The sequence below is a fragment of the Ascaphus truei genome, chromosome 7, assembly GCF_040206685.1.
Source record: "Ascaphus truei isolate aAscTru1 chromosome 7, aAscTru1.hap1, whole genome shotgun sequence".
NCBI classification, from domain to species: Eukaryota; Metazoa; Chordata; class Amphibia; order Anura; family Ascaphidae; genus Ascaphus; species Ascaphus truei.
The window spans coordinates 32,329,375-32,356,666 of NC_134489.1; the positions used below are offsets into that span (position 1 = coordinate 32,329,375).

General features: G+C 43.8%; 1 protein-coding gene across 2 annotated transcripts in view; it reads left to right on the forward strand.

The window, feature by feature from the left end:
• The window catches only part of CADM3 (cell adhesion molecule 3), a 181,235-nt gene extending 175,420 nt beyond the window's left edge, over positions 1 to 5,815 (forward strand). For both annotated transcript variants that reach the window (XM_075607535.1, XM_075607534.1), the window contains 2 exons: positions 1,322 to 1,447; positions 2,501 to 5,815. In XM_075607535.1, the coding sequence (XP_075463650.1) occupies positions 1,322 to 1,447; positions 2,501 to 2,619 (245 nt within the window). In that variant the 3' untranslated portion in view covers positions 2,620 to 5,815. The remainder of the gene's footprint in view (positions 1 to 1,321; positions 1,448 to 2,500) is intronic.
• Positions 5,816 to 27,292: the final 21,477 nt, after the last annotated feature.

Below are 27,292 nucleotides of genomic sequence, written 5' to 3' on the forward strand. Positions count from 1 at the left end.
GCATGCTCACACATTTATAGCAGTCTCACTCATTGAAGACTGTCTCACACAAGGGTTAGTGGTCTCACTAGAAGAAATGCAGTGTCAACCCCATGCACATCATTAATAGTAAGAACTTCAACTGCTCGATCTTTACTGATTCACGACTAGCTTTGTAACCGGCCTAACAAAGCAGAGGACACTATTAAACTCTGTGTAGTTTAACACTGTTAATCCTTCCTCTCCCTATCCAATTAACCTTAATAGACCTGCCGCTAATTGTCCAAGCTGGTATATCAATATGGAACAACCCATGAGATACTCTACGGGCATTGCCAATAAAAATAATAATAATTTTAATTCTATTTGAGATTACACAATGTTATCCCACTTGTCAAATTCAGAGGGCTGGAAATATCAACCACATGTTCCTACCCCAGGGTTGGCTGTGCATGATATTCTTCTGCTTGCGTTGAAGGCCGTGTTTACGACACACCTGCATGTTACTCCTACGTGCACTACACATTTATATCATGCTTGGCAGGAGTGCTGCACGGACCTGAAATATTGCATTATACAGACATTATATATATATTGTATATATATATATATATATATATATATATATATATATATATATGTATATATATATGTACCTACAGCATATAGTGGTTTCTACTCTTGATATTATCTCACTTTTCTTCTGCACACTTTGTTTCTCCCTTCTTTGTATTTTTCTTCTTTTATTGTCTCCATTCCCCTCTCACCTCACTCTCTCATCTCACTCTCCATATTGTACGCTCTCTTTTCTCGATCTCGATCCATTCATATGGCTTTCCTTCTCCCCTTTTCTCTCCCTCTTTCGTTCCCTTCTCTCCACCATGCACCTTTTCTCTCTCACTTTTCATATGGCTCCCACCATCCCTCCAAATCTCTCAATTACCCTCTCACTTTTTCTGCCCTTCTCCCACTAACACGCTCTATAAATGTTTACTGTATGATCCTGATTCTCTAATTTTGTGTTTATATTCACTCTTTCTTTCCCTCTTACATTCACATTCTTTTCTTCTGAATCGGCCTGATTCTCTCTTTTTCTCCATCTCTGTAATCTTCTGTTCTGCCTTTCACTCCCCATACTTTATTCACTCTTTCTCTATCTTTAATTTTGACTTCCTCTCTATTTCCTTCCAAATCGTTCTATTATTTTCTCTCTTTCCTTCTGTCCCTCTTCTCTCTCTTTCCTTTTTTTTGTCCCTCTCTCGCTCTCCAACTTGTCTCACATTATTTATTTCTCCCCCTTTCTCTTTATTCCTCCCTTCTCCATCTGTCCTCCCCATGCCAGACCCCAGTCCGATCCCCTCCACCTCTAGCATTGACCATGCGGTCATCGGGGGAGTCGTGGCTGTGATCGCCTTCCTCCTCTTCTGCCTGCTTATCGTCTTGGGACGTTACCTGATCAGACACAAAGGTAAGGCGACCTTCGGTGCCCGCCTGGCAGTCCCAAACACATACAAACTCAGGTGCAATGCTCTCCCATGTAACAGCCTATTAGAACCTTGGCTTCCCCTATCTATGATCTCCTAGTGCAGGAATATTCTGAAACGCTGACCTGTTGGTCGCCCTTGGCCTGGAGTTGGCCACCAACTAGAGCTTATAGGTACATTAAAAGATCTATAAATAATTACCCCTTCAGTAACGAGCAATGCAATAGCCCCTCTGGCCCTCGAGGGGCTAATACCACATGCTTCTATACTGCTAGACACAGTTCCACTCTCTTTTTACTGAATAATAGATATTGGGCCATATTTACTACGAAGTGCTACTTCAAAAGTAACCTTTCGTCTTTACAGCTCATGCCCTTCTGGCCATATTAGTAAGCCGTGCTGCAAGGTGTCCTATGGGTTAGCATGGCAGACTAACCATGGACTTTAATTATTCTTGTATAGTGTATGCAGCGCTGTACATGGAATTTTTGCAGGCGTAATGAGTCCCTTCCCTCCCCCACCCCCACCATAGCGCTTACAATCTATATTTTGGAGCCTGAGGCACAGGGGTATAAAGTGTCATGCCCAAAATCTCAAGGAGCGGACACCAGAATTGGAACCAGGCTCTCCTGATTCAAACTCTGTGTTGTTGAGTTGTATTGAGTCAGTGCCTTCACTCAGTGAGCCACTGCATTCAAATTTGAATTGAAACGGCCCCTCTCCAGTTATTTTTTCAAAGTGGAAGTATTCTATAATCATTTCTAAAACGATGTCCAAATGGCTTTGCCCCATTATTTAATACGCTTATAATGTCTTGAAATGGGGCACACTTACTAATACTTTTTTGAAGGCACATCCACCAGTGCTTTCAACATGTCACTGCCATGAATTGACTTTGGATCTAGAGAGCCTGCATCGTTAAAACCTTCCCTGCTCTATCTATAAGGAAGTAAGTGATCTTATCCCACTGCCTCCACCATCAAAAGATGAGGATGATAATAGTGAAGTTGCAGTGTTGTCTGTCTGTCCTTTCTCAGGTACTTACCTTACCCACGAGGCCAAGGGATCAGATGACGCTCCAGATGCAGACACTGCCATCATCAACGCAGAGGGAGGACAAGGCGGGTCTGACGATAAGAAGGAATATTTCATCTAAGCGCCAGTCTGTCACGAAAATCCCAAACGGCAACAAGATCAACGCACACACAAATGTAACAGCACTGGCAGAACAAATGTAGACCAACGTTCTCAAAATCTGAAACACACGGATGATTCTCTCTCTAACCAGGCGGGATGGAGTGAGAGAGAAAGAGAGAGGGAATGGAGAAATACATCGAGAGAGACAGTGAACCCAGAGATCACGCTTCTTAACCGAACTTGTATAAAAATTATTACTAAAAACATTTAAAACGATAAAAAAAAATTGCTTGCTTAAATCTACATATCTTCAGTGAACGCACTAACCTAACAAATAATAATCGTGAGTGAAAATATTATTTGTTTATGTTCTTTTAAATGTGTACAAAGTTTTATTCTTTTAATTTGTATTTTTACTTTGGAATGTCGGATGATGAAAGTATATTTAAATATGTTTAGTGTTTTGTTCACTGGGAAAAAGCAGGTAGGGTAGAAGTTTTGTTGGGGGGTTGGTTTCCCTCTGTGTTACTTTAGTAGAATCTTGTTTATAGGGCGTCATGATAAAAGCTTCCGTTTACCCTATAAGGCCACTTCTGTGCACCGAGATAGGCCTAGAGGGTGTGGGTTCGATGGTTAGTCCCTTGACTGTCAGAGGGGCAAGCAACACTGGCAGTATAGGGATTAATCATGTCACTGGTTTACAGTACTGTATATCTGTTGTGGGACAAGATAGTGCCCCATGCACAGGATTCTGGGAAGCGATATGGGTGAAGGTGATTTGAACCCTGCTAATTCCCCGCTCCTATCCCATAAGAGGTCAGTGCCCCTAACCGAGTTTGCTTATACTAAATCAGGGTCTCAGTTTTGTATAAAACTGAAAAGGCAAAGTGTTATGTGTCTGTTTTCATAATGTTTGAAGTTAAATACCCCCCCCCCCCTCCTACCCCCATGGATGGAACATTCCTGTGAGGCGGAGCAATCCATTCAGTGTATACATTACAACCGCATGAGCCAATCAGAGCACTCCGTACCTTAGAGTCGTGCATGAGGACACGGAATGGAGCATCCTGATTGGTTACGGTCACAGCTGGGGTGTACAAGTTGATATATAATGAAAACCATTACATGCTGTGTGGGCAATGTGGTACTGCAGGGGTATGGTTACCATCAAGTTATTATCCTCTTTGGGCCAATTGTGTAAATCGATGATAACCAAACTCTAACTGGGCAATATTTACTAAGGCACCTTAGGACCCATTCAGGTAAATGGGTCATAAGTTGACTTATGGCTTAGCACTGCTTAGTAAACCTGGGCCTCAGTGTCACGTGACTGACAGCAGCATCCATATGGCAGAGACAATGCTATGAACCAATAAATCTCTATATTATGTCATACTTTGTATGTACCATGCTTGGCATAAATGCTTCATTGTTTTGTGACTGTTGCATTTCCCATCTTATCATGATATATTCAGACATAAAAATGACAGTCCTACACATTTCTAAATATGTATGTGGGTATATATATATATAAGTGATATTCTTTATTGGCTATATATATATATATATATATATATATATATATATATATAGCCAATAAAGAATATCACTTGTGAGCACATTCACATGTCTTAGACAGGTCAGCAACCCTGGCTTTCACCATTATCACCTAGCACACAGTGCTTCCACTGCTGCAAGGGATTCTGGGAAATTACATGCAGATGGTCACAGAATGTGCCACCTTTTGCCTGAAATACATTTTTACATGGAACCCCTATAAGCAAATGCTCGCTGTTCACACAGCATGGGATTAGATGCAAAGCCAGTCATGTGAATGTGCTCAGAAGTGACATTCCTTATTGGCTATATACTGACGGTGGAGTTTTATTGTCGCCTTTTTCACCCACCATAACTTAAATAATGTGTATCGTGTGTGAGATATATATAAAGTAAAGATCAGCACTCTTGAAGGTAGGTTTGTCCGAGCGAGGTAAGTGGCCAGCTAAATCCTATATGGGGTTATGCAAACCAACACACACTTGGAAGTCAAAAAAGTACCAGGTTTTATTTCACAATAACACAGTCACCAACGAAACGCGATCTGTATGATGGTGAAATAAAACCTGGTACTTTTTCGACATCCAACAAATGTGTGCTGGCTTTGTCACAAACCTCAGTGCAAACTCTGCCGGAGGCTTTCCTGCCAGAAAATATCAGCACGCCACCAGAAAAAATGTCCGCCCCTGCGGATTTGTTGATGGGCCGCTTTACTTAATGCCGCTGCCACGAAAAAGTGTCTATATATCTAAAATGGAAATATTACTGTGTGCTCATTTGCATGTCTTAGACAGGTCTGATATATATATATATATATATATATATATATATATATTACATAGAATCAGTCGGCACTCCATTAGCAGAGGTATATTGGTAGGTGCTAGTCCCATCCAAAATTTGTAAATAAACGATACTGTGTTGATCCCATGAAATCCGGAGACAGCACTCAGTCTTGAAGCAGGAAAAAATGTATTCGTAACAGGGCACAAATTTCCATCGTTTATGTCCCAAGAAACGGGACCTTCCTCAGGGTGATGCATCACCACGGTATCGTTTATTTATTTATATATATATATATATATATATATTCAAAAACATTCTCGATACTGTTCTGTGGCTAACAAAATACTTTTATTTTTGCGAGCTTTCGAGATACTCTGATCTCCTTTTCGATGCCAATGGTGTTGGTGGGTGTTGAAATGTGAGAGAGTGTTGCATTACTATAAATGTGTGTAGATACTCTGTGGTCCCTATTGGTATATAGGGATAGAATTACATTGTATTTTTGTATGTGTAAGAGACAGGTGTGTGCATTCATATAGCGCAGTATTTATAGAGATGGGATTTAGCACTCATGGGAAGAGAGTTCTCTTGTGTAGTGGCTCATGAAACTTTGGTCTCGGTTTAGGCCACTGGTCAATGTCCCGAACAGTTTCATAAATTTGTATTCATGCAACCGTCTCTCTTTCGGTGTTCTAAGATTACCTTTGAGTATGGCCACCGATCGTTCATCTTATGGCCAGAGTCAGAGAAATGTTCGACGACAAGACTATCTTTTGTTCCGCGTGTGATGCTGTGGTCGATGCAGATTCATTGTCTTGTTTAGCCCCTGTCCCATCTCACCTATGAAGTAGCAGCATGTTCGGGACACATGCCGGTGGCATAAACCGAGACCGCAGTTTCACCCACCAACACCATTGGTATACACTCCCCCTCTACACACACCTTTTGTAAAGCGCTGTATACGCAAGTGGGCGCTTTATACATTTATATTTATACACTCACACACACTCTCACATCACAAACATTCAGGGACCATTTAACATCTAAAGTTATAAATCGCATACTGCACAGGGGGGAGGAATAGGTTTCATCCACAGATAACATTCCAGGCTGTTTTAAAGTAAAACTTTTCTTGCATTATCCAATGTAACCGAAGAAGAGATCAGTGTATCTCGAAAGCTCGCACAAATAAAAGCATTTCATTAGCCACAGAACGGTATTGAGTACAGGCATACCCCGCTTTAAGGACACTCACTTTAAGTACACTCGCGAGTAAGTACACATCGCCCAATAGGAAAACGGCAGCTCACGCATGCGCCTGTCAGCACGTCCTGAACAGCAATACCGGCTCCCTACGTGTACCGAAGCTGTGCGCAAGCGGGTAGACTATAGAGCCTGTTACAATTGCGTTATTTACATCAGTTATGCACGTATATGACGATTGCAGTACAGTACATGCATCAATAAGTGGAAGAAGGTAGTGCTTCACTTTAAGTACATTTTCGCTTTACATACATGCTCCGGTCCCATTGCGTACATTAATGCGGGGTATGCCTGTATTTGTTTTTGGATTATTACGCTCGGCTAACACGGTACAGATACCTATATATATATATAAATAACGCATTTGTAACAGGCTCTATAGTCTTCCCGCTTGCGCACAGCTTCGGTACACGTAGGGAGCCGGTATTGCTGTTCAGGACGTGCTGACAGGCGCATGCGTGAGCTGCCGTTTTCCTATTGGGTGATGTGTACTTACTCGCGAGTGTATATATACACACACACATTCACCGTGTTGTTATGAGAGTATATATATATATATATATATGTATACACACACATACATATTTTACAACACCAAAATTGTTACTCGGTTCTTAATGTAATTCTCTATATGTTTGTAAGTCTCCTAATACAACTAAAAACTAATGCCTGCAAACATTTAACGTATCGCATTGAAACTCTCTGGTTTTAACATGGTCTACAATCAAAATGCAAGGATGCTAATTTACAAACGGCTCTTCCAGTCATTAAAACAGTTTGGCATCGACGCAGCAAACGAACATACTGTATCCTAACAGAGCTACGCCATGCGAGAACAGGCCCCCATGCCCGATCCAGTCTTATATTTTCAAGCAAGACTTTTCCGTAACTGATATATTTCTACAGATGTACACAGGGTGTGGGCAGATGTTATTTTTGTGCAGGGGGTGGGGAGAAATGTTATATTTCAAAATTTCCATGCAATAGGGGCAGGGCAAAGGTGTAGTCAGGTTGAGTAAATTCAGCATCATTTTATTCTGTCTGTCTGTTGTATTAAAAGATGCAATCCCTCCTAATATATATATATATATATCATGAGTGTTTAAAAATTCATCTCTTCACACATTCTTAAATCTCCTTACATCGTCATTTTAATAAAAAAAAAACACTGCTTCCCGGGGATAGCACGACAGAGATGATGGAGTCAGATGAAGCATTCACTGCAGTCTGATGGTGCCCTCACTAGGGAGGTGGTAGCCGATGAGCTGACACGAGAAAGGGATTGTGGGAAATAATGTCAATAATAAATGTGCACGTAACTGTCCGTCTTCTGAAAGCGTTTCCCCTTTATCTTCATTTCCGCGCCCTTGTAAATACCCTTGGCGGGAATCAGCCTGCGAGTTGTGTATTCTTGTGTGGGTCGTTTTAAACAGCAGTAGCGCAAGGGCGGCCAACTCCAGTCCTCGCGGGCCACCAACAGGTTTTCAGAATATCCCTGCTGCAGCACAGGTGGCGCAGTCTTTGACTGAGCCACTGATTGAGCCACCTGTGCTGAAGCAGGGGTATCCCGACAACCTGCCCTGTTGGTGGACCTTGAGGACTGGAGTTGGCCGCCATTGTAGTCGGACCCTGCGAACATATGCAGAGGACTTGAATCACAATGGCAGTCAGAGCAGGTCTGGCCGCAGGACCCAGCTCTGCACCATACGAGTCAAAACAAGCCACAGGACTCTTTCTCTGCTGTTGCCAAATGGCCGTAAGCATCCAAATGCCGTCGTTATGCGAGCAGTTTGGCAGACGCGCAGCGCTATTAGTGGAAGAGTACATGCATTAGGAGAGGGCCTTGATGTTCCAGAATGCTTCACTCCGACGCTGCCAGCTCTGGCAGCGGAGGGGTTAAGGGGGCGATTCCGTATGTGGCAAAACCAGTCCAGAAAACGGCACCAGATTCATCGACGCAAATTTAAAAAACAAATTTGTATGGGGTTCCTTTTTTGTGTTGTTCTAAACGTACTGTTTTCACTCAATTTTGCCCTGGTTTGGCAAACTCTCAGAAATAGTCCCATAGTGTTTCCATAATAACCAGGTGCCCTGGATTGGCAAACTTGATGCCCTGGATTTTTTTACGATCTTTATCTAATCTCTTTCACGGTAACACCGATTGCATCATCTCGGACCTCCAAGCAAATGAACTTTTCCTGTTTTTTTTTTTTGTTGGGGAAAATTCCACCATTTAAGCAAAAAATTAAAAGTGGGGAACAGGAATGCTAAGATAAGCATGTCCCTGGATCATTTGTAAGGAAAAGTTGCAGGAATAATAATGAATTTATTTCATACAGCGCTTTTCTCCCAATGGGACACAAAGCGCGTTACAGTACAGCGCGCGGTACGCAGCACATATGAATGTTACAGGCACAGTCCCTGACCAGATGAGCTTACGCTCTATGTTTTTGGTGCCTGAGGCACAGGGAGATAAAGGGATTTACACAGGGTCACAAGGAGCCGACACCGGGAATTGAACCAGGCTCCCCTGATTCTAACTGTCATTGTTTATAGTCAGTGTCTTTACTCACAAGTACTATATTTAATGTATAATAAGTATGTCAGCTTTAAACAAAGAGAAATGTATTAGATTAAGCATTTTCCCCTCTCCAGTTATTATTTGAGCCCCATTCATAATTATTTTACAATCACTTCATGGAGTTTCTTGTTGACCCTTAAAATATAGTCTGGAAAAAAATAGGGCTGTATATATTTATGTATATATATATGTTTAATATATATTATTCAAAAGTAACGGCACTCCACTATCCCATGTGAAGCATGCAAAGACGTTGTGTACAGCAAGAATATAGCAGGCACTCGGGCCTTTTATATGGAATAAATATTTCTTTATTGGCAAATCAGTATACTTTTATACATATTTTTATTTATTGATGTTATTGATTTATGTACCTATTTCTGCTAATAGAGATATTTTTATTTCATGTTCATTATTGCAAATAACTTTGCTATATCTCTCACTATACCATATCTAGTGGCGCTACTACTGCCTGTCTCATATATATATACATACAAAGCACTGTGTGTGCGGCAGCGGAATGGGACATTTGTTTGCGGCCGTTTCGCCGCGACCAAATGGCCACCGGTGTTCAGCCGCAGATGGACCCTCCGCCGCGGGCCGGTTCTAAGTTAAGTGTTATTACTGTTTAGGGTAGGGGGTTCAATTAAAGGATTTTAGAGTAGGGGGTTTTAGGGTGAGGTATAGGGTAGGGGTGTTGGGGTGAGGGTTTAGGGTAGGGGGTATTAGGGTAAGGGCTTAGGGTAGAGGTGTGAGGCACTCTAGCGGTGAAGTGGAAGGCTGCGGCACGTTCCGGTGACGCGGTGAGTGGAAGCAAAATGGTCACGACCAAATCTCCTAGACCCCGCTGCAGTGCACAGAGAAACGTTGCGCTCATAGCTACTGTACATCCCCAGAACTGACATTACATAAATAGGTAATGTCTGTTATTTCCCCCGGGTTTAACGGGTATCCACACCGTTAAGTATATGCAAAACCGGCGGGTGTTAGTGATCTCATTAGCACAGGCTAAACGCCACGTGAAGTTGGCCCCGCCTTGCGTTGGCTTCAGATAACATGGCGTTAAGCCCGTCTCCCCCAAAGCCGGCGTTACTCCCAGGCAGGCCCTGATTAGGTGTTTAATTACAGTAAACAAAGAGCAGGCAGGAGAGGGGAGACCCCTGTAACTAACAGTCTGACCTAGCTGTGGTCTTACACTTATCCAGACCATGTAACACGGGGGTGCGCAAACTCTTCTCCCTCTGCCGCCCTGCCTGCTCTCACCCCCTGCCCGCCCCCCCCTCGGTTCCCGTAACGACGCGTCGCTGGTAAGTAAAGTTACAGAGGTCTTGTGCGATCACCGGCATATCATTTAAATGCCATCGGGGAAGCGCAGGGCCTCTGTAACCGCCGCGCCCCCCCAGAAAATCTTGCGCCCCCCAATTTGTGCATCCCTGCTGTAACTGACCTATCTCAGGGTTTGGATGTGAGGCACCTTTAGCTCTGACCTAACTAACATTACGTTAAACCCCTGCGGTGACTATACCTGCGCTCTGGGGATCAGCGCTGTTACAGGGAACACCTCTTTTGCATCTCATTAGCACTAACGTCCGTTATAGTCACGCGAGGGCTCGTTACGGCTGAGAACAGCACTTAACTCATCGTTACGGAGTTATAAAATTCCCCGTTAGCACTTAACGATACGGTAACTGAAGTTAGCGTGGTGTTAAGTATTTAACAGACTTCTGAGGGTCTACCAAAAAATGAGCCCTTTCCCCAAGAGCTTACAATCTAATGTTGGTGCCTGAGGCACAAGGAGATTGTGTCCTGTCCAAGGTCACAAGGAGCTGACCCTGGGCTCTCCTGCTTGGAAGTCAGGGCCTTTACTCACTGAGCCGCTCCGGTTCCAGCTCTAGCTAATATATTTTGATGATAAGACTGTTTCTCAGTCGTCAAAGCCACCGGCAAATAGTTTTTTGTTTTGACCTTTGCACAGTAATTATGAAGTTATAAGTCCCACAGATAACCAGAAGTAGCAGACATGCTTTAACTTCAGTGTCTACCGCAGAAAAGCAACACATTTATTTCTAACGGGACTGAAATCGGTAAAACAGACACTTGAAGGGGAATTAAAGCTTTCGAAGGAAGCCCATTACACTGAGAAGTTTAAATCAAGTCTTTTGACCATGTCCTATTAAAGGGGCAACTCAACATAGCTTAAAAAAGTGTATGTACATGATTGAACATATACTGTATATATATATATATATATATATTCACAACAATTACAGTATTCTTACAGATAAAGCCTGTTTTTAAAAGAATGCCCTTTCCTATAAATGTGCAATCCCTGACGGCTGTCCTAAAAACAGCGTGGTGTAAACAATTTGACAATGTAAAAGAAAATATTGAATATTAAACCAGCCGAACAGGCTCCATTGCTGGTAACTCTGTGAAGTTTAAATGCCGCGCTCATGCTAGACAGTAGGAAGCTGCAACGGATGATGTCACGGCTACCTATTGGCCCGCATGATCCTTACCTTCATAGATACAGGCACCACTACAGAGATAAATATTTCTGGATGCAGGGGGAGCTCCGGAGACCACATAATTGTACAGTACCTGCAATTACAAAAAACAACACAATGCACAACACAAACACAATGTTGCCTGTTCTGCTGCTTTAAAGAAATAATTGAATCTTCAAGAAAATATTTGGTTTATTTTGTTTCTTTGGAAATTGGGCACAATTAATTTTATTCCTGGGCCTCTGACTGGGGTAGTGTTTGTCAATCAAGTGTTTCCCTTACCCTTATGCCTCCTTAGAGAGTCACCCGCAGTACATGCCTTATTTACACCGTGCAGTTACGTACTCCTTCCAAACCACACGCCCCTTCCCTAATTACCCTGCAGCCACCTCGTAGCCCAGAAGTAAAACAGCCTGGATGCGTTTGCCAGACTCGCTGCGTTTGCCAGACTCGCGTGTGATCGGCGCGCTCTGATTCTCCCACCACTGCCTTCCACAGATGTTCGTATCACAAGGAATTCCCATGTCAGAGAATCTGTCATCGCACCAGGACTGGTGCCAAGGAGAGATGGGCAAATATTGAATCCAACGCTACTGTTTGCAAACGCAGACTTATTGACACATCCCTCCGTTGAGCTTCAGCTCGTTATATCCTCACTCCCAGATTGCTGCCATTGAGGCAGGGGTTGGCAACTCCAGTCCTCAAGGCCACCAACAGGTCAGGATTTCAGGATATCCCTGCTTCAGCACAGGTGGCTCAATCAGTGGCTCAGTCGAAGACTGCACCACCTATGCTGAAGCTGGAACTGATTGAGCCACCTGTGCTGAAGCAGGCAAATCCTTAAAACCTGCCCTGTTGGTGGACCTTGAGGACAGGAGTTGGCCACCCCTGCATTAAAGGTACAGTCCTTTCATGGACCAAAGTGGGATAATGACGGACATGTTTAAGGGGTCACATGGGGGTGATCGATGCCTTTTTACACAAATCTGACACCTATAAGTATTTTGAAATCATTTCTTAAAGTTACTTTGTAAACATGCTGAGCTGAGACGTGGGAGGGGGGCGAGGTCCTCTGACTGCTCCCTGTGTCAGATATTACGGTGTGGTGTACAAGAGTTTGCACAGGCAGAGCCCCCTCTCCTGCTTCTGCTTACCTTTTATTCTTATTTTTTATAAAGACGATGGGATAAAAGTAAAGAAAACACGTGATTGACATATCCTCCCCCATTCTGAGGTCTTTTTTTTTTTTAAATAAATCAGTTCTGTAGTATTAGATAATACTTACTACATTTTTTTTATTGAATCTTAATGCCATTTTTAATGAGTTTTAATATACTGAGCATCCTTTGATTTCTATAGCCGGCATTAGCCCACCTCCCCAGCAGTGCAAGATCTTTCCAACACTTTCCTGTTTGTGATCATTTATTGCCAATATTGCCAGCAGTTTGAGCTGCAAACTGTAACAATAGATAATGTTAGTAATATATGGATACATTGTAGCTGCTGAGTTACACTGACTGAAAGATTGATTGAAACTGAAAGGCAGCCACTTAGTGAACCCTGGGAAGCAGGATCTTTGCTGATCGATCACGGGAGAATGGATCGATCGGCAGCTTGGGTAATTAGTTTTCAATACAGGTCATCAGAGGCTGCGTATATTAAAATGATTTTTTTTTTAAAGTACAACTTGGATTGCCTCCTTAAAAAGGTGTTAATTTTAAGTGTCACGGTCTTCAGTTCACTTTTGTCCTTGGAGGGACTGACCCTTCACCCTGTCACCGTTTTCTGCTTAGCTCCTTTCTTTGAGACGCCGTTTCACTTCCTGTCAAAGTGTTACTGATATGTTGCTTTCGTTCAATTTAACAGAATTTACGCGTTTAAAAAAATCTTACGTATTTTTTAAATGAATACATTTTATATTTTCATTTTAAGGTGGGACTCTGCTGGGGTAGGGGGGCTGCGTGCTTTTTGGACCTAATAAATAACCCTTTATTTGCTATTTTTTCTCCTGCACTAGTAGCCCCTTCACTACACCCTATAACTTGTAAAGCCCCAAGCAAAAGCAAGCGAGACTTGGGGCTTAGGCTGGGGCCATGGTGATTTCTTGGCGCGACAGGCCGGTCACGTGAGCAGTTCGCCCAATGAGGGCGATCCAGCTCCGTGACGCCCCTCCACGACCCGTCCACCATGGCACCCGCTTCACGCGGGTCACTTCCCAGCCTGCGCACGGGTTGAAGGCACCATGGCCCCAGCCTCAGGCCACGTCCAGGCTGAGACCACGCGCACTTGAGCGCTGTGCGATGAGTCACGTTATGGCAATGTGATCATCTATAGTGCGCGCACGCACGTGCCCGTGAGCGGTCCATGGAGAGCAGCTTGAGGGGACAAATTATTTTGTATTTGGCGCGCGATGGCGGGGTCACGTGAACGGCTCACCCAATGAGGGCGAACCAGCTCTGTGATGTCATGGCCATACCCCCCCGCTGCGCCCACCCCCGTGCGCACAACAGCATATTTCTAAATGGCCAGGAATCACCCCAGCTACATCAGCCCGCGACAGCGCGAGAGCGCGCGCAATCACTCTGTATCTCAGTTTGGGAGAGTATAGTGACGAGTACAGCACCCGTGTTGGTCCTGGGAAAATGGGAGGAGTTTCATAGAGCAAGTTACGCACACACTTCGATGATCTTACAGGTGGAGGTGGGCAAATTATTTGGCCAATATGGCGTTTTTCCGTCTTTTAAATGTTTGAAAACTCATTGGAGTTCCAAGAAAGGCGCCGCTGTTATTTTTATATTTTTATTATTCAAAGCTTGGCGAGGGGAAAAAAAAAATCGAGAATATCAGAAAAATTCGAAGCGATGGAAAAAATTTTTTAGAAAATTAGATCATTTCAATCTTTTCCCCCCAAAAAACACATTTGCCCCATCTCTACGTACCGGTCTCTTCATCAAATATCACACGCCCCCCCACCCCCTCTCACCCGTACAAATGAACATGCATCCATTAACCCCCTCACTGCCGTGCCCTACACGTATAATAATAACCCAGGAGGGCAAAAAGACATCCCAGGAACAAGGACTTGGGCCACGTTTCTGGGCAGGGGGCAGATCCGTGTCACTGTCACCGTTTGTCATGCTAATGGTCGGTTCATGTGACACGTGGCCCTGCCGTGTTCTTTTTTGCGCATGTATGTCATATGTCATTGATGCATTATCCAGAGCGCATGTTCCCGGTTAATAAACCTTTGTCACTGTGTCTCTCCCTCATTGTCTGCTTCATGTGTGCCAGATATACCACCCCGCACCCCCAGCTATCCATAACTGCTTCTACTTCACCTGCGGGGACCGCTGCTTTCTATTTACACACCCAGACTACCAACCACTGGTTAGTATTTACACACCCAGAGTACCAACCACTTGTTAGTATTTACACACCCAGAGTACCAACCACTGGTTAGTATTTACACACCCAGAGTACCAACCCCTGGTTAGTATTTACACACCCAGAGTACCAACCACTGGTTAGTATTTACACACCCAGAGTACCAACCCCTGGTTAGTATTTACACACCCAGAGTACCAACCACTGGTTAGTATTTACACACCCAGAGTACCACTGCTTTGTATTTACACACCCACAGTACCAATGCTTTGTATTTGCACACCCACAGTACCACAGCTTTGTATTTACACACCCAGAGTAACACTGCTTTTTATTTGTACACCCACACAACCACTATTTTTTTTTATTTACAGAACAAACCCCGGGTACCGTTACTTTTTACTTTACGCATCAGGAGTACCAGCACTTTTCTATTTAGAAACTCAAGAGTATCATTATTATTTTTGGGGTTTTATTTACACACGCGTGGTCTCCCATCAACGGATGAACCAGGACCAAAGGGGTTAAGGGCCTTGAACCACTGATTCCGGGTCCCCTGCAAACCCACTTCTCGAACCGCGTCAGCTGCTGGTTTAGCAGTCTGGCAGGCCAACCGTTGACGCAGTTCACGGCTGTAATTAGCTAACACAATCGTATTGATTGTGGGAGACTGCTAATTGCCATGATACAGGTCCTGTGCTCGGCTTACACTTGCTATCTGACTCCGTTAGCTGTTGACGGAGTGTAAAAATAGGAGCACGCCTACCTAGGACTGCAGGTAACACATAGGCATAGACGGCAGATATTAGCAATAGCGAAGATAGAGCCACTCAGGGCCATGTTTACTAAGTGATGCTATACCATAAACCGCCTTCAGGACCCCCCGGAGGACACCCTATGTTCATTGAAAAAGTAGTAGGGCGTTTTCAGGTGCCGGAAGGTATCTTATGGCATAGCACAGCTTAGTAGAAATAAGCGGAGATGTCCTACTGTAGTCTGTAGAAAGGCCCAAGAATAACTGGAAAATACCCTACAAGTATATGAAAATGACATCTGAGCCCCCTACTCTATATACTGTGAAGTTGCTTCCCCGTTGCTAGAGATGAGCTCTACTCCACTGAATGGGGCTCAAATGTTCTCCAGCACGGGGAAGTGGTTTCACTGCATATTGATTATATTATTGATTGTTGGTCCTATGTCCTATTTTGGGATGGATCATGTAAACCTGACCTGGTAGAGCCCGGTGTGTGCCCGCCAGCTTTGTCTCCCTTTATTATCTGTAAATCGGACGCATCTTTTTACTGCTTCTTTCTGTCTTTTCTGCAGAGGTCTACACGGGCAAAAAAAAAAGGGAGAGATAAATAAAAAATAAAACATTTCTAGGGCGGATTTGAACCTAGCTGTCTTGCCGGCTTTTTTTTTAATGTTAACCCTTTCACGGCCGGCTGGGCTTGCCGTCCCATCACAATGGTTAGCCGTAATCAATAGGAAGGTTTCGTAATAAGGGGGAGATCTGAATTGTAATTATGCCTGCTGGAGAACCACCTCAATAACCTCATGGACTTTGTACTAATTGGGGTCTGAACAGAAATCTCTGCCCTCCCACCTCTGCCCTCGAGATACTTACCTGTGTAGATACCAGTGTGAAAGCTCCCTATCTGCACAGTATTTAAACAGTGACGTTACAGCTTCCTATTGGGCGGCCGTTTAAATACCCAGGAAGTAACACCGGTAACTACACCAGTAAGTGTCACAGGAACTGGGAGGGGGGTCACTCTGGAGGACCCCAATGCTGTAAAAAAAAAGTGGGTTAATTCAGAAGGATTGCTGCTTCAAACATCAGCCATACTCAATGTGTGTGTACTGGATATTACAATGTAACCAGAATTTAAGTGCATGGGCCATTTAAGTCTGAGCACCATTTAGTAAATCGTACCCTAAGTGCCGATTTGTCAATTCTCCCTTTGCTACGGGACACCCATTGTCTACTAAACTCATACCCATAACCATGGAATATATCAAATTCTGCACCTGTCGATCATTGCATCTTTTCTCCACCAAGTCTGTACGGCTTTTTCTCAACAGTATCCGCGAGGCGGACGATCGGCATGAAATTTCCCGTTGACTTCAGCGTTTATAGATTAAGCTCCTAAATCAGTGGTGGCCAACTTCAGTCATCAAGGGCCACCAACAGGTTTTCAAGATATCCCTGCTTCAGCACAGGTGGCTCAATCAGTGGCTCAGTCTTTGACTGAGCCACCTGTGCTGAAGCAGGGATATCCCTAATACCTGGCCTGTTGTGGCCCATGGGGACTGGAGTTGCCCACCCCTGTGCTATGATATAATGAGAGCCACCTGTGCTGAAGCAGGGATACCCTGAAAACCTGTTGGTGGCCCTTCAGGACTGGAGCTGGCCCAGCCCTACCCTAATCTACGCAAAGCTGCCCAGCTAACGACGTACAGCACGAAAAGTCATTCATGAGATGAAAAGGTTTTGTGTATATGATACAGCCAGAATGAACATGTTTCCAAGTCTTCCAATGCGTTGTGCGGCGATGCATAGACGTACAAATGCCACTTATTTGGTATTATGGTTTTTTTTGTACTGTTAAACACCCCCTCCCCGCACCCCCTCCCCCCACTGGAGTGGTTTAACCGCCGTTGATCCGGCGGCCTTATTTTTCTCTCGTGTTGTCTTCCACGTTGTAAACATGAATGGGAGTGCGCATCACCGCCCTCCGTCTCGGCGGCTCCCCCTCCCCGGGCACAAGCGTCTTATTGTTCTGGCTCCCCCTGCGATCCCCGGAGAAATTACACAGCGGCGGCAGCTGTCATGATCCCGTGGCCCTCCACCACAGGCAAGATCCGGAGTAATTGCCGTCATCTGCAACCGAGTTATATACTCAGCTTAACCAGGCCGGCAGCCTTCGCCCACTGGGATTAAGGTGTCATTTGCTGCCGGCTGGAGAAAAAAAACACCCCTAACCCATGTCACTTTGGAACCGAGATCCTGGGCCTTCAGTGTTAGGATTGGAGAATGGGTCAGGGTTGATAGAAAAGGCACTGCAGGAGGTTTGGTTACCAGGTGACTATCCCCTTGCGCTGTGGGCCTTAGATTTTAAAGGCAAATAGATCCCAATTAACAGCTTTCACGTCAGGTAATATCTGTATGTTTAAGGTCTAAATATCAATGAAATAATCAAATGCAATCATCCCAAGTAATAGACTTCCTGGTTTCCCTCTGTGTTGCCGCCATGTTCAGTGTTGTGCGTCTCTGCTGTCCGGCTGTCACCTCCTGCGATGTCACGTATGGCTCTGTCTCGGTGACAGCAGGACGGGGTGTTTGTAAAGAGTGGGATTTTAAGATGAAGTTCTCATATCCCACCGAGTCTCTCTGGCAGTGACACATCCCCGATGTTAGAAGTATCTCTGCTACTAGATCATTTAGTTACACTGCGTCCTGCCATCTGTGGGGAGGTAAATGTTCTGTGAGATGACATTGATGTCTGTGACACCTGCAACTTCCCGCCACCAAGGACTTCCTGTCCCACTCCTGCAACATGTTCACCACTTCAATAGGATTTTTTAAAAAAAGGTGACGTACTGTTTGACGGTTTAACCTGCCTTTAAAATCACAAATAATAAATAGGTAAAGTGAGACTATTCCTGGAAGGCTGAGCACGTTTATGTGAAGCACATATATATTGGAGACAGACAGGGTCACGCTAAAAGTGATTAGTATTAAATATAGGAGGTCCTGTCTTTAGATTTTCCTTACTCTGGCAAACTGGGGGCTGTCCAGGGGGTACGCAGAAATACGTGGTAGCGTTATGAATGTGTTTGATATTAACGTGCGACCAGGGCTATTTTTATGGGGGAACTGAACTCCAGCGCCTTTTTTTAGGGATGATCAAGAAACTCCATATAGTGATTAGGAAATGGGACAGGAATACTAACATTGAGAGGGGAAATGCTTTATCTACCCCATTGTTTTTTATTTGAAGTTGTTTTTTATCTATTGTCCTTTAGATATAAGTGAGTTTCCCTGCTTAAGAGTCCCGCCATTTTGTTTCCCCTATAACTAGCCACAAAGTGATTGAAAATACCCCATGGAGTTTGCAAGTACCGGACATTTTAACAGCAGTTTTGCTAATTGAGTGGGAGCAAAGGGATGAAATTAGACCCAATATATTAAATGATGAGGCCTAAGACCTTAACCACTGCACCAGACCTATCTAATGGCAATGCCACTGAAGTGGGAGTATTATTGTGTGACCTTATTTTCTCCCCCAGGACCTTTTGCAATAGACTGTGAAGCCTCATCCTTGGAGAAGTCAAATGAATGCGACTAAAATGTTCTCCAGCGCAGGGAGGTGATTTCACAGCACAATAAAAAAGAGCCCCAGCTCCTCTAGTAAAGAACATTACATTGTAAGTTCACAGCATAAAACTTACTAGGAAAGACTCAAGGATCTGATTGTGTGCAGCGTGGAAGAAAGGAGTGAGGGGGGTATGAGAGAACGGAGGAAGAGAGGGGTGCGTGAGGGGGATATGAGAGAACGGAGAAAGAGAGGGTGGTGTGAGAGAGGGATGTGAGAGAATGGAGGAAGAGGGGTGTGTGTGAGGGGGATATGAGAGGAGGAGGAAGAGAGGGAGGTCTGATAGAGAGGAGGAAGGGGGGGGTGAAAGAGGAGGATGAGGGGGGGGGGTGAGAGAGGAGGATTAGGGGTGTGTGATAGAGAGGAGGATGAGAGGGGTGTGTGATAGAAAGGAGGATGAAGCGTGTGTGATAGAGAGGAGGATGAGAGGGGTGTGATAGAGAGGAGGATGAGGGGGTATTACACAGAGGAGGATGAGAGGGGTGTGATAGAGAGGAGGATGACGGGGTGATAGAGAGGAGGATGAGAGGAGTTGATAGAGAGGAGGATGAGAGGGGGGGTGATAGAGCGGAGGATGAGAGGGGAGTGATAGAGAGGAATCTGAGGGGGTTATGAAAACAGGAAGAGGGGGATACAAGAGAATGGAGGAAGAGGGGGATATGAGAGAACAGAGAGATGGATCTGATAGAGGAGGAAAAGAGGAAGATATGGTGGAAAACAGTGCAAAAGAGGGGGATTCAATAGAAGGGTTATAATAGAGAGGAAGATATGATAGACAACAGAGGAAGAGTGATATGATAGAGAGACTTGTTTCAAATACATTGAGAGAATTAATAAGAGTGCAGGATGAAGCATCTTCCATAGAGTGGTAGGAAAGCTAGAAATGGGTCCTGTTTGAGAGTTTTGGAGGAAACTTGAAGAAGTCCTACAATGGGCAGTGGACACATAGGACAGCGTTCCAGCAGAGTTGGTGGAGGCTGATAGTTTAAACGAATTTAAAACTGCTTTGTACAGACACAAGCTGATCCTTTATATAGGAAAAAGGCAGAGATTACGGCCCATATCTACTAAGCAGTCTTCTGCCATAAAACACCTTCCACCTCTGGAAGACATGTTACAGCCCATTGACTTGAATAGGCTGTAACTTGTTGGAGAAGACTGTTTTAAATGGATCTGAGGCTTAGGAGATGGTAAGGGCTTCAGTTATCTAACAATACTGCATCTAGTAGGATTTCATTTAAGGCCTCTCCGAATTACCATTTATACTCCAAATTCTGAATACAAATCCATCCAGTTTCATATCCCATAATGTTCCCATCTTCCAAAAAATTGAATTTCTCAACCATTCAAATGGGATCAACTTTTATATGTAATAAGTAATTCCTGCCCAATTTATTCTCAATAAGACAATAAAGCCATATTTCTAAAGAAATGTACTCATTGGGGTGGGAGTTGGGAGAGGGCTGTCCTTAAAATTGTTGTGTTGTTCTGTACATGTACAGTATATATATATATGTATATATATATAAAGAGGATGAGACATTTCTCTGTTACTTTATAATCTTTAATATCCTGTGATAATCTCAGAAGATGATGCTATGATTATATCTCAATTAAAAAATATCAATTTAATCTCTGCGTCTTTATTTTTTTTTCCGGATTTTCTTGCTTAATGGTAAAAAATACAAAAGAAATCGGATTTCCAAGTGGATCCACAAGATCCCCTAATAAGCCACATTATTTAATACCTTTTTTTTGAAGGTCTATTGTGTTTTCTTAGAGGCGCAGTTCCACTTGAGGTCAAAATGAACTAACCGCAGTGATATGTTTAATGGGTTTAATGTAGATGATTAAACAGACTAGTTTAAAGCAACAATACCTCCCCTCCCACTTTACCTGAACCGAGCTAGCTCGTGGTCCCACGACTCTGCTTTTTTGTGTGTGCCGGTTTTAACACACAAAAACCCCTATAATTATGACCTTTGTTCATGATTAGAAAGTCGCATCGTCACCTCCTGATGACTTTGTAATGTTCTATTTCTCTTGACCCTGACCCAAAGGCCACTGTGTGTCACCGGTGGACAACCCTGCTCAGTTGAGGGACCACAGGTCCGCTCCCAGGAACCCCCCCAAAATACTCCTTTTATATATTTTTCATATCATTTTGGAAGCCTGAAAACATTTCACTGCCTCCAATTACAGCAGGTGTCGGGACAGGGGGTGGGGGCTGAGTACCTGTCTGGTTTGCTCCACCCCAATGAGAAGATAACCATATTTATTGCTGCTCCCATCATGTTAGAAGACCAGTTGGCTAACAAGTGGTACAAACCCTCATAAACTGTTTGTCGTACAGTTGTATGTGAACACTTCATACCCGCGGCACATTTATCAAGTGCAGATTATCGGAACTGTTCCTGCGTTAACCCCTATTCAAGGGAAACCCATAACCCATCCTGACAGCTAATAAATGTGTCCCATTGTTCATTGTTTCAAATGTTTTTTGACCCATCGGGTCATGTTCAATACCTGATTGAGACCATTTAAATTAAAACAGAATTATGCGTATTGGTTTGATTTATAACTAGTGTTAGTAAATAGAAATTGTCAGTGTAATATTATTTACAATCATTTACATTTCGACATACATAGTCTTAGTAAGCTCAAAACCCAAACCCACTACATTTTATATGAAGAAAGAATATAGATAAAATATATATTAATACTAAATGATTTGTTAAGTTAGATGGAGCATTGGGGCCTTTCTGTCTAATATTATTTATAAGAGCCATATAGTGAAACTAATTCATTTTACTGTCTATAAGGAACCATCCTTCAAATTCATTTTTGGTTGATGCAGAGCATCTGAATTCTTCGATAACAATATAAACAGACTTTGTAGGGTTTACGCCAGGTGCCGCTTGGCGGACGATGTTGATGAGTGTGACCTAACTTACGTAGCGCTAAGTCCCTGCGTTAACCATAACGGACTTTAGTGGATATGCGATGTTATGATACCGCCTGGTTTGCATATCATTTGCATATCATGATTACTAATGCCCATGACCCTTGGACCTTCGATACCGGCCCTTCCTTCCCACCTTACCCAACCATGCCAAAAAACACACAAAAAACATATTGGGTACAAAGGGCCAAAGGTTTTATTTAACCATAACATATACCATCATGAATAAACCCAGATCTGGCCACCTTCTATCTAAAACTGGTTGAATATCATCCCCAACCATTGTTCCTCACCGCCCCATCTGACCCAGTGAGCACTATTAATCCCCAAACCATAAACCCCTGGGAGGGCAGCCTTGGCCCTGCCGCTCCTGCCCCAAACCCAAGAATGCCTCCCCCAATAGCCACTAGTAACATCCCATCCCCTTGACCTCCTGGGCCTAGCTGACCAGACCACACTGCCAACTGTGACAATGATTAGGGTGACCATATTGGTCCCGGGAAAAACCAGGACGCATGTCATGCATGTTCAGTCGGTGCTTGGCGACCGTATTGCTGACATTGCTGTTCAACATGAACTGTGTTATCGGGCTTATACCAAGTATGCCAGTTTGGTTTTTACCCAGGACCAAGGTACGGAGAAGAAGAACCTGCACACCCAAGGTAAGTGGTAAAACCATACAGGGCTGAGGAAGAGTCCTTAGCTGAACCGAAACGTTGGATTCTTTGTTTGTTTCTGCGTGAAGTATATCTTTATATTATCCTAAAGGTCGCGTGCACTCGCTAATATGTCTATGTTTTCTGGTAACGTGTGCTATCTCTTGAGAGAGAGTGAGAGGGGGAGATACTGAATAGAGAGATAGATATACTATATAGAGGATAGAGAGAGATACTGTAGAGATATATATATATATATATATATATATAGAGAGAGAGAGAGAGATACTGTATATATATTGAGAGAAAAATACTGTATATATATATATATATATATAGAGAGAGAGAGAAAGAGAGAGATACTGTATAGAGAGATACTGTATAGAGAGATACTTATAGAGTGAGAGAGACAGAGAGAGTGTGATATACTGTATAGATAGATATATATACACTGTATATATATACAAAAATACAATATATACTATATATAAATATATACAGTAAATATAGACAGAGAGAAATAAATGATAGTGCGAGTGACATAGTGCGAGTGCTGCTGTTATGAGTATGATTTTGTTCAATTGGAGGGATTGTGAGCAGGTGACAGATAACAGTGAGCAGGTGATAGATAGCTGTGGGCAGGCAGCCCCATCCACCCACTGAGGACAGTTGGAAATATTCTGCAGCAGAGGGGAAAATAATCATGGCACCTGGAAACTGATCTCGCTCCAATTACTGCCAGCTATAAATATCCAGTTTATCGAGCTCGGGTCTTTACCAGCAAAGGTGCAAATGGGATTTTTGCGCGGGGGGGTGGAAACGGGGAGGTGTGAGCTGCGTCTGAAGAAGGGCTTCCTGTAATGAAACAATACATTGTCACTCAGAAACCCAGAGCAGACTCGTCATTACCCACATATCTCTGACACAACATATTGTTACTCTATATTTAGCATTATGTACGGTAACGTGGCACAGACTTTATTAAAGTAACCCAGCCTTTCTGTGAGATTCAATGGCAATGCTGACACAGAGTATACTGTAGCATGATGACGCATGGGATCACATGTGTGTATGCATGAGACGGAAAACAGGAGGTGACTCTATGGTAAAATATTTTATAGATACAATACATATATTAATAATAATTAAAATATAAATAATATTGCTTCATTAATCCACATATATCACACCCAGACCCTTTTGGGTCTGGGTGTGATATTACTTTATGAATACAGTACATATATCTTTATCATTTTTTTCTATGATCTTTGTGTGCTGGTATTCATTTCAATTTGGAATGTTAAACCTGTAAATACTATTTTTGCTGCCTTGCACAGACTGGCCCTCAGCAGAGTTGCCAGGTGGCTTCTCCAAAAATACTGGACACAATGGTGAAAAGTGTAATGCCCTTGAGACACACACCTCTCTGCTCCATGCTGTTTCCTTCTCTCCTTGGTCCCAGACTCCTGACACCACCTGCTTGACTGCTGCTGGGTAATGCAGCCAATCAAGATACAGGAAGCTGCCCAGCCCCCTACAACAGACCTGCTCTCTACCTGCTCAGGGGAAATTCAGTGGCCCCCCAAGCCTGTCAGGTTACTGTGTCCAGAGAGGTAATACCGAACACATACATGCATGTGTAGTATTACCTCACATTATTTACTGGACAGATTGTCCAAATACAGGACAGTCTGGTTCAATACTGGACACCTGGTAACCCTAGCCCTCAGGGCCCTCCTTTTTGAGTGAGTGCTGCCATTTTGTTTGTATGTATGTACAGTAGTATGTGTATATATATACAGTGGTCCACAAATCACCAAAAAATCTACTCGCCGAACAAAAAAATCTACTCGCCACCTAGTACCACACGTGTGTTGCTTGGGCCAATAGGAGCTCGCCACGATGTTAAATCCACTCGCCCGGGGCGTGCAAATGTATAGGTTTGTCGAACACTGTATATATATATATATATATATATATATATATATATATAATCTGAAGAAAAGATACAGCAATCAGACAAGTCTATAAAGGTTACCAATAAAACCAATCACATACTGCTAATAATAAAGCTACTGGTGGTGCTATAAGGTAACAATTTATATGAATTACACAGAAAAAAGGATCCCAATAGCAAGCAATATAAATCAATTAGAAGAGTGCTTGTTATTAGGATATTTTTTCTGTGTACTATGTATACAATATGTAACCCCCCCTCCTAAACGGTTACTAAAATGGTGATTGTATGCTGGACTCCACCCTGGGTTGCTATGGGGATCCAGACGTCATTCAGGGGTATTTAAGGAGGAGGGACTATTCTAGGAGTTGAGTTTCCAGGAGGACATGAAGAGAGGAGCCTCAGGGAGAGTAGATCAGTAATGTTTCCAAAGTAATAGTACAGACCAGGTCCCCTTGTTTATTATGTTGTAGATAGGGACAGTACCTGTTAAGCTAGGATCCCTGAAAGATGGAATGGAATCCAGAATAAGTAATAACGGGGAATATGGCACCTCAGAGAACCTCAGGAACGAAGGCTCCCGGGTGCTGGTGGATCAGCTCTAACCGCGGATCAACGCTAATATTCCTCATCAGTCAGGATTTCCATAGGGGCTCCGAGTAATAGGATCAATAACGTTGATAGTTCCCGAAGCAACTAGGGGGGGCGAGGTTCCACACTTACTCAGAGAAACTAAGTCAAAGTACCTTCATCAGAGTGTTAAGAGTGGGCACTGATGGAAGAACCGTATTCATATATGTCTGTTATAAAATACATTATTCGGGAGGACACAAATAAATTACAGTTGTACTACAAAAGTTCCTGGCGCCCATTATTCTACAGCCTTGCTACCTCATCGCCCAGCCGCCCCTTGTCAAGGTAATACATGCAGAGTAGCTATATATATAACACACCAATGTAATTAAGCCAAAAAATGTACTTAAAACAAGGCAGCTTGGAATATTATCTGTGGGTGAAGCCTCCCCCTCACAAACTTTCAGGGACCATTTAACACCTTAAGTCATAAATCGCATGCTGCACAGGGGGAGGGGGAGGCTTCACCCACAGATAACATTCCAAGCTGCTTTGTTTTAAGTAAGTTTTTTGGCTTAATCCATTGTAACATCTCCCGAAGAAGAGATCACTGAATCTCAAAAGCTCGCACAAATAAAAGCGTTTCGTTAGCCACAGATCGGTATTGTCTATTCATTCTTGATTATTAAGCTCGGCTAACACGGTACAGATACCTCTACATTATAGATGTAGCCTAGTCCTCCGGCTACTGTCTTTCTTTTGGCATTAACAGTATAAGTCCTGTTAGGTACAGGCCCTGCGAGGGATAAACTCTCTCATAAAGGTCTAGCTTGTTGTTGCACCCTGGATGCAATGTTGCTGTATCCAGGGGCGGGCCAAATAAGAACTAGAGAGTTTATTCTTGGGGAGGATACTGGCTGGGTCACATGCCCATGATGTGATGCCTGTCAGTATTGGGCCTGCCCTGTTATGGGGCAGGGTTACAAGCCACTCCCCTGGGGTACATAAGCTGACAGTCTCCCAGAAGACAGGGCTCTCTCCCCTCACCCTGTGGAGTGGGAGCATCTTACCCTTCATCCCATCAGGGGTAAAGGAGCTGAGGAGGGGCCTACGGTTCGTCAAGCCTTGTGGGTGCTGCTCCAGGGGAATGTGCCTGCTATGAACATTATATGCTGTAAATAAAGACTCGTTGAACTATACTTTGTGGCTATCTGTCTGGCCCATTATCTGAGTTGCCAGTGGGGACCATCCTGGCTGTACTAGGATCCTCACCAGCTGGAGGCGCTGCACTATGGAAGATCAACTCTGATAACCTGTCCTGATGCCTCCCCACACCACCGCAGAGTTCTCAAGGCCTCCTGTTCCACCTCACAGGTATGCAACGCACCAGAATACATCGGAAGTGACACAATTTCCCTTTGGGGGAGGGGTGGGAAGGCGGAACGGGTGCTACATATATATGTGTATATACAGCAGGGGCCAGCTTCTCAGCTCTCTGCTTTTCGTCGATCTGCCAATACATGGCCGAGAAGGGGGCCGCCATGTCGCCGCCATGTCCGCGCATGCGCAGAACGAGCCGGCCAGGGGTCGCACATGCGCAGAATGGAGGGGTTTCCTTCTGTCGTGCATGCGCAGAACGGCGCATTGCCGGTCTGCGCACGCGCACACACATATATGCATGAGCTAGATAAAGGACCGGGAGGCCTGAAACGTCTTTCCTCCATTCTTGTACTGACCCCTTATGCTTGCTGATGCATTAAATCCTATTTACTTTACCAGACAGTGCTGCAATTTTTTTTGCTTTTGTGCTATTTTGTTGCTGGATGGTGGTCCCAGCTGCACTGCAGGCCCCCTGATCTCAAAATAAGTGATTTATTCTTCCTTCTAGTTTTTTTATATTCACACACACACACACACACACACACACACACACACACACACACACACACACACACACACACACATATATCTATATATATAAAACTGAAAGTGTTGTTTGTGCGTCCCTGTAGACAATTTGATTGGTCCGTCGGTCCGCCCTTCCACGGCTCTCATTGGCCGGTGTGTCTCGCTTCCCCCCTCGTGTG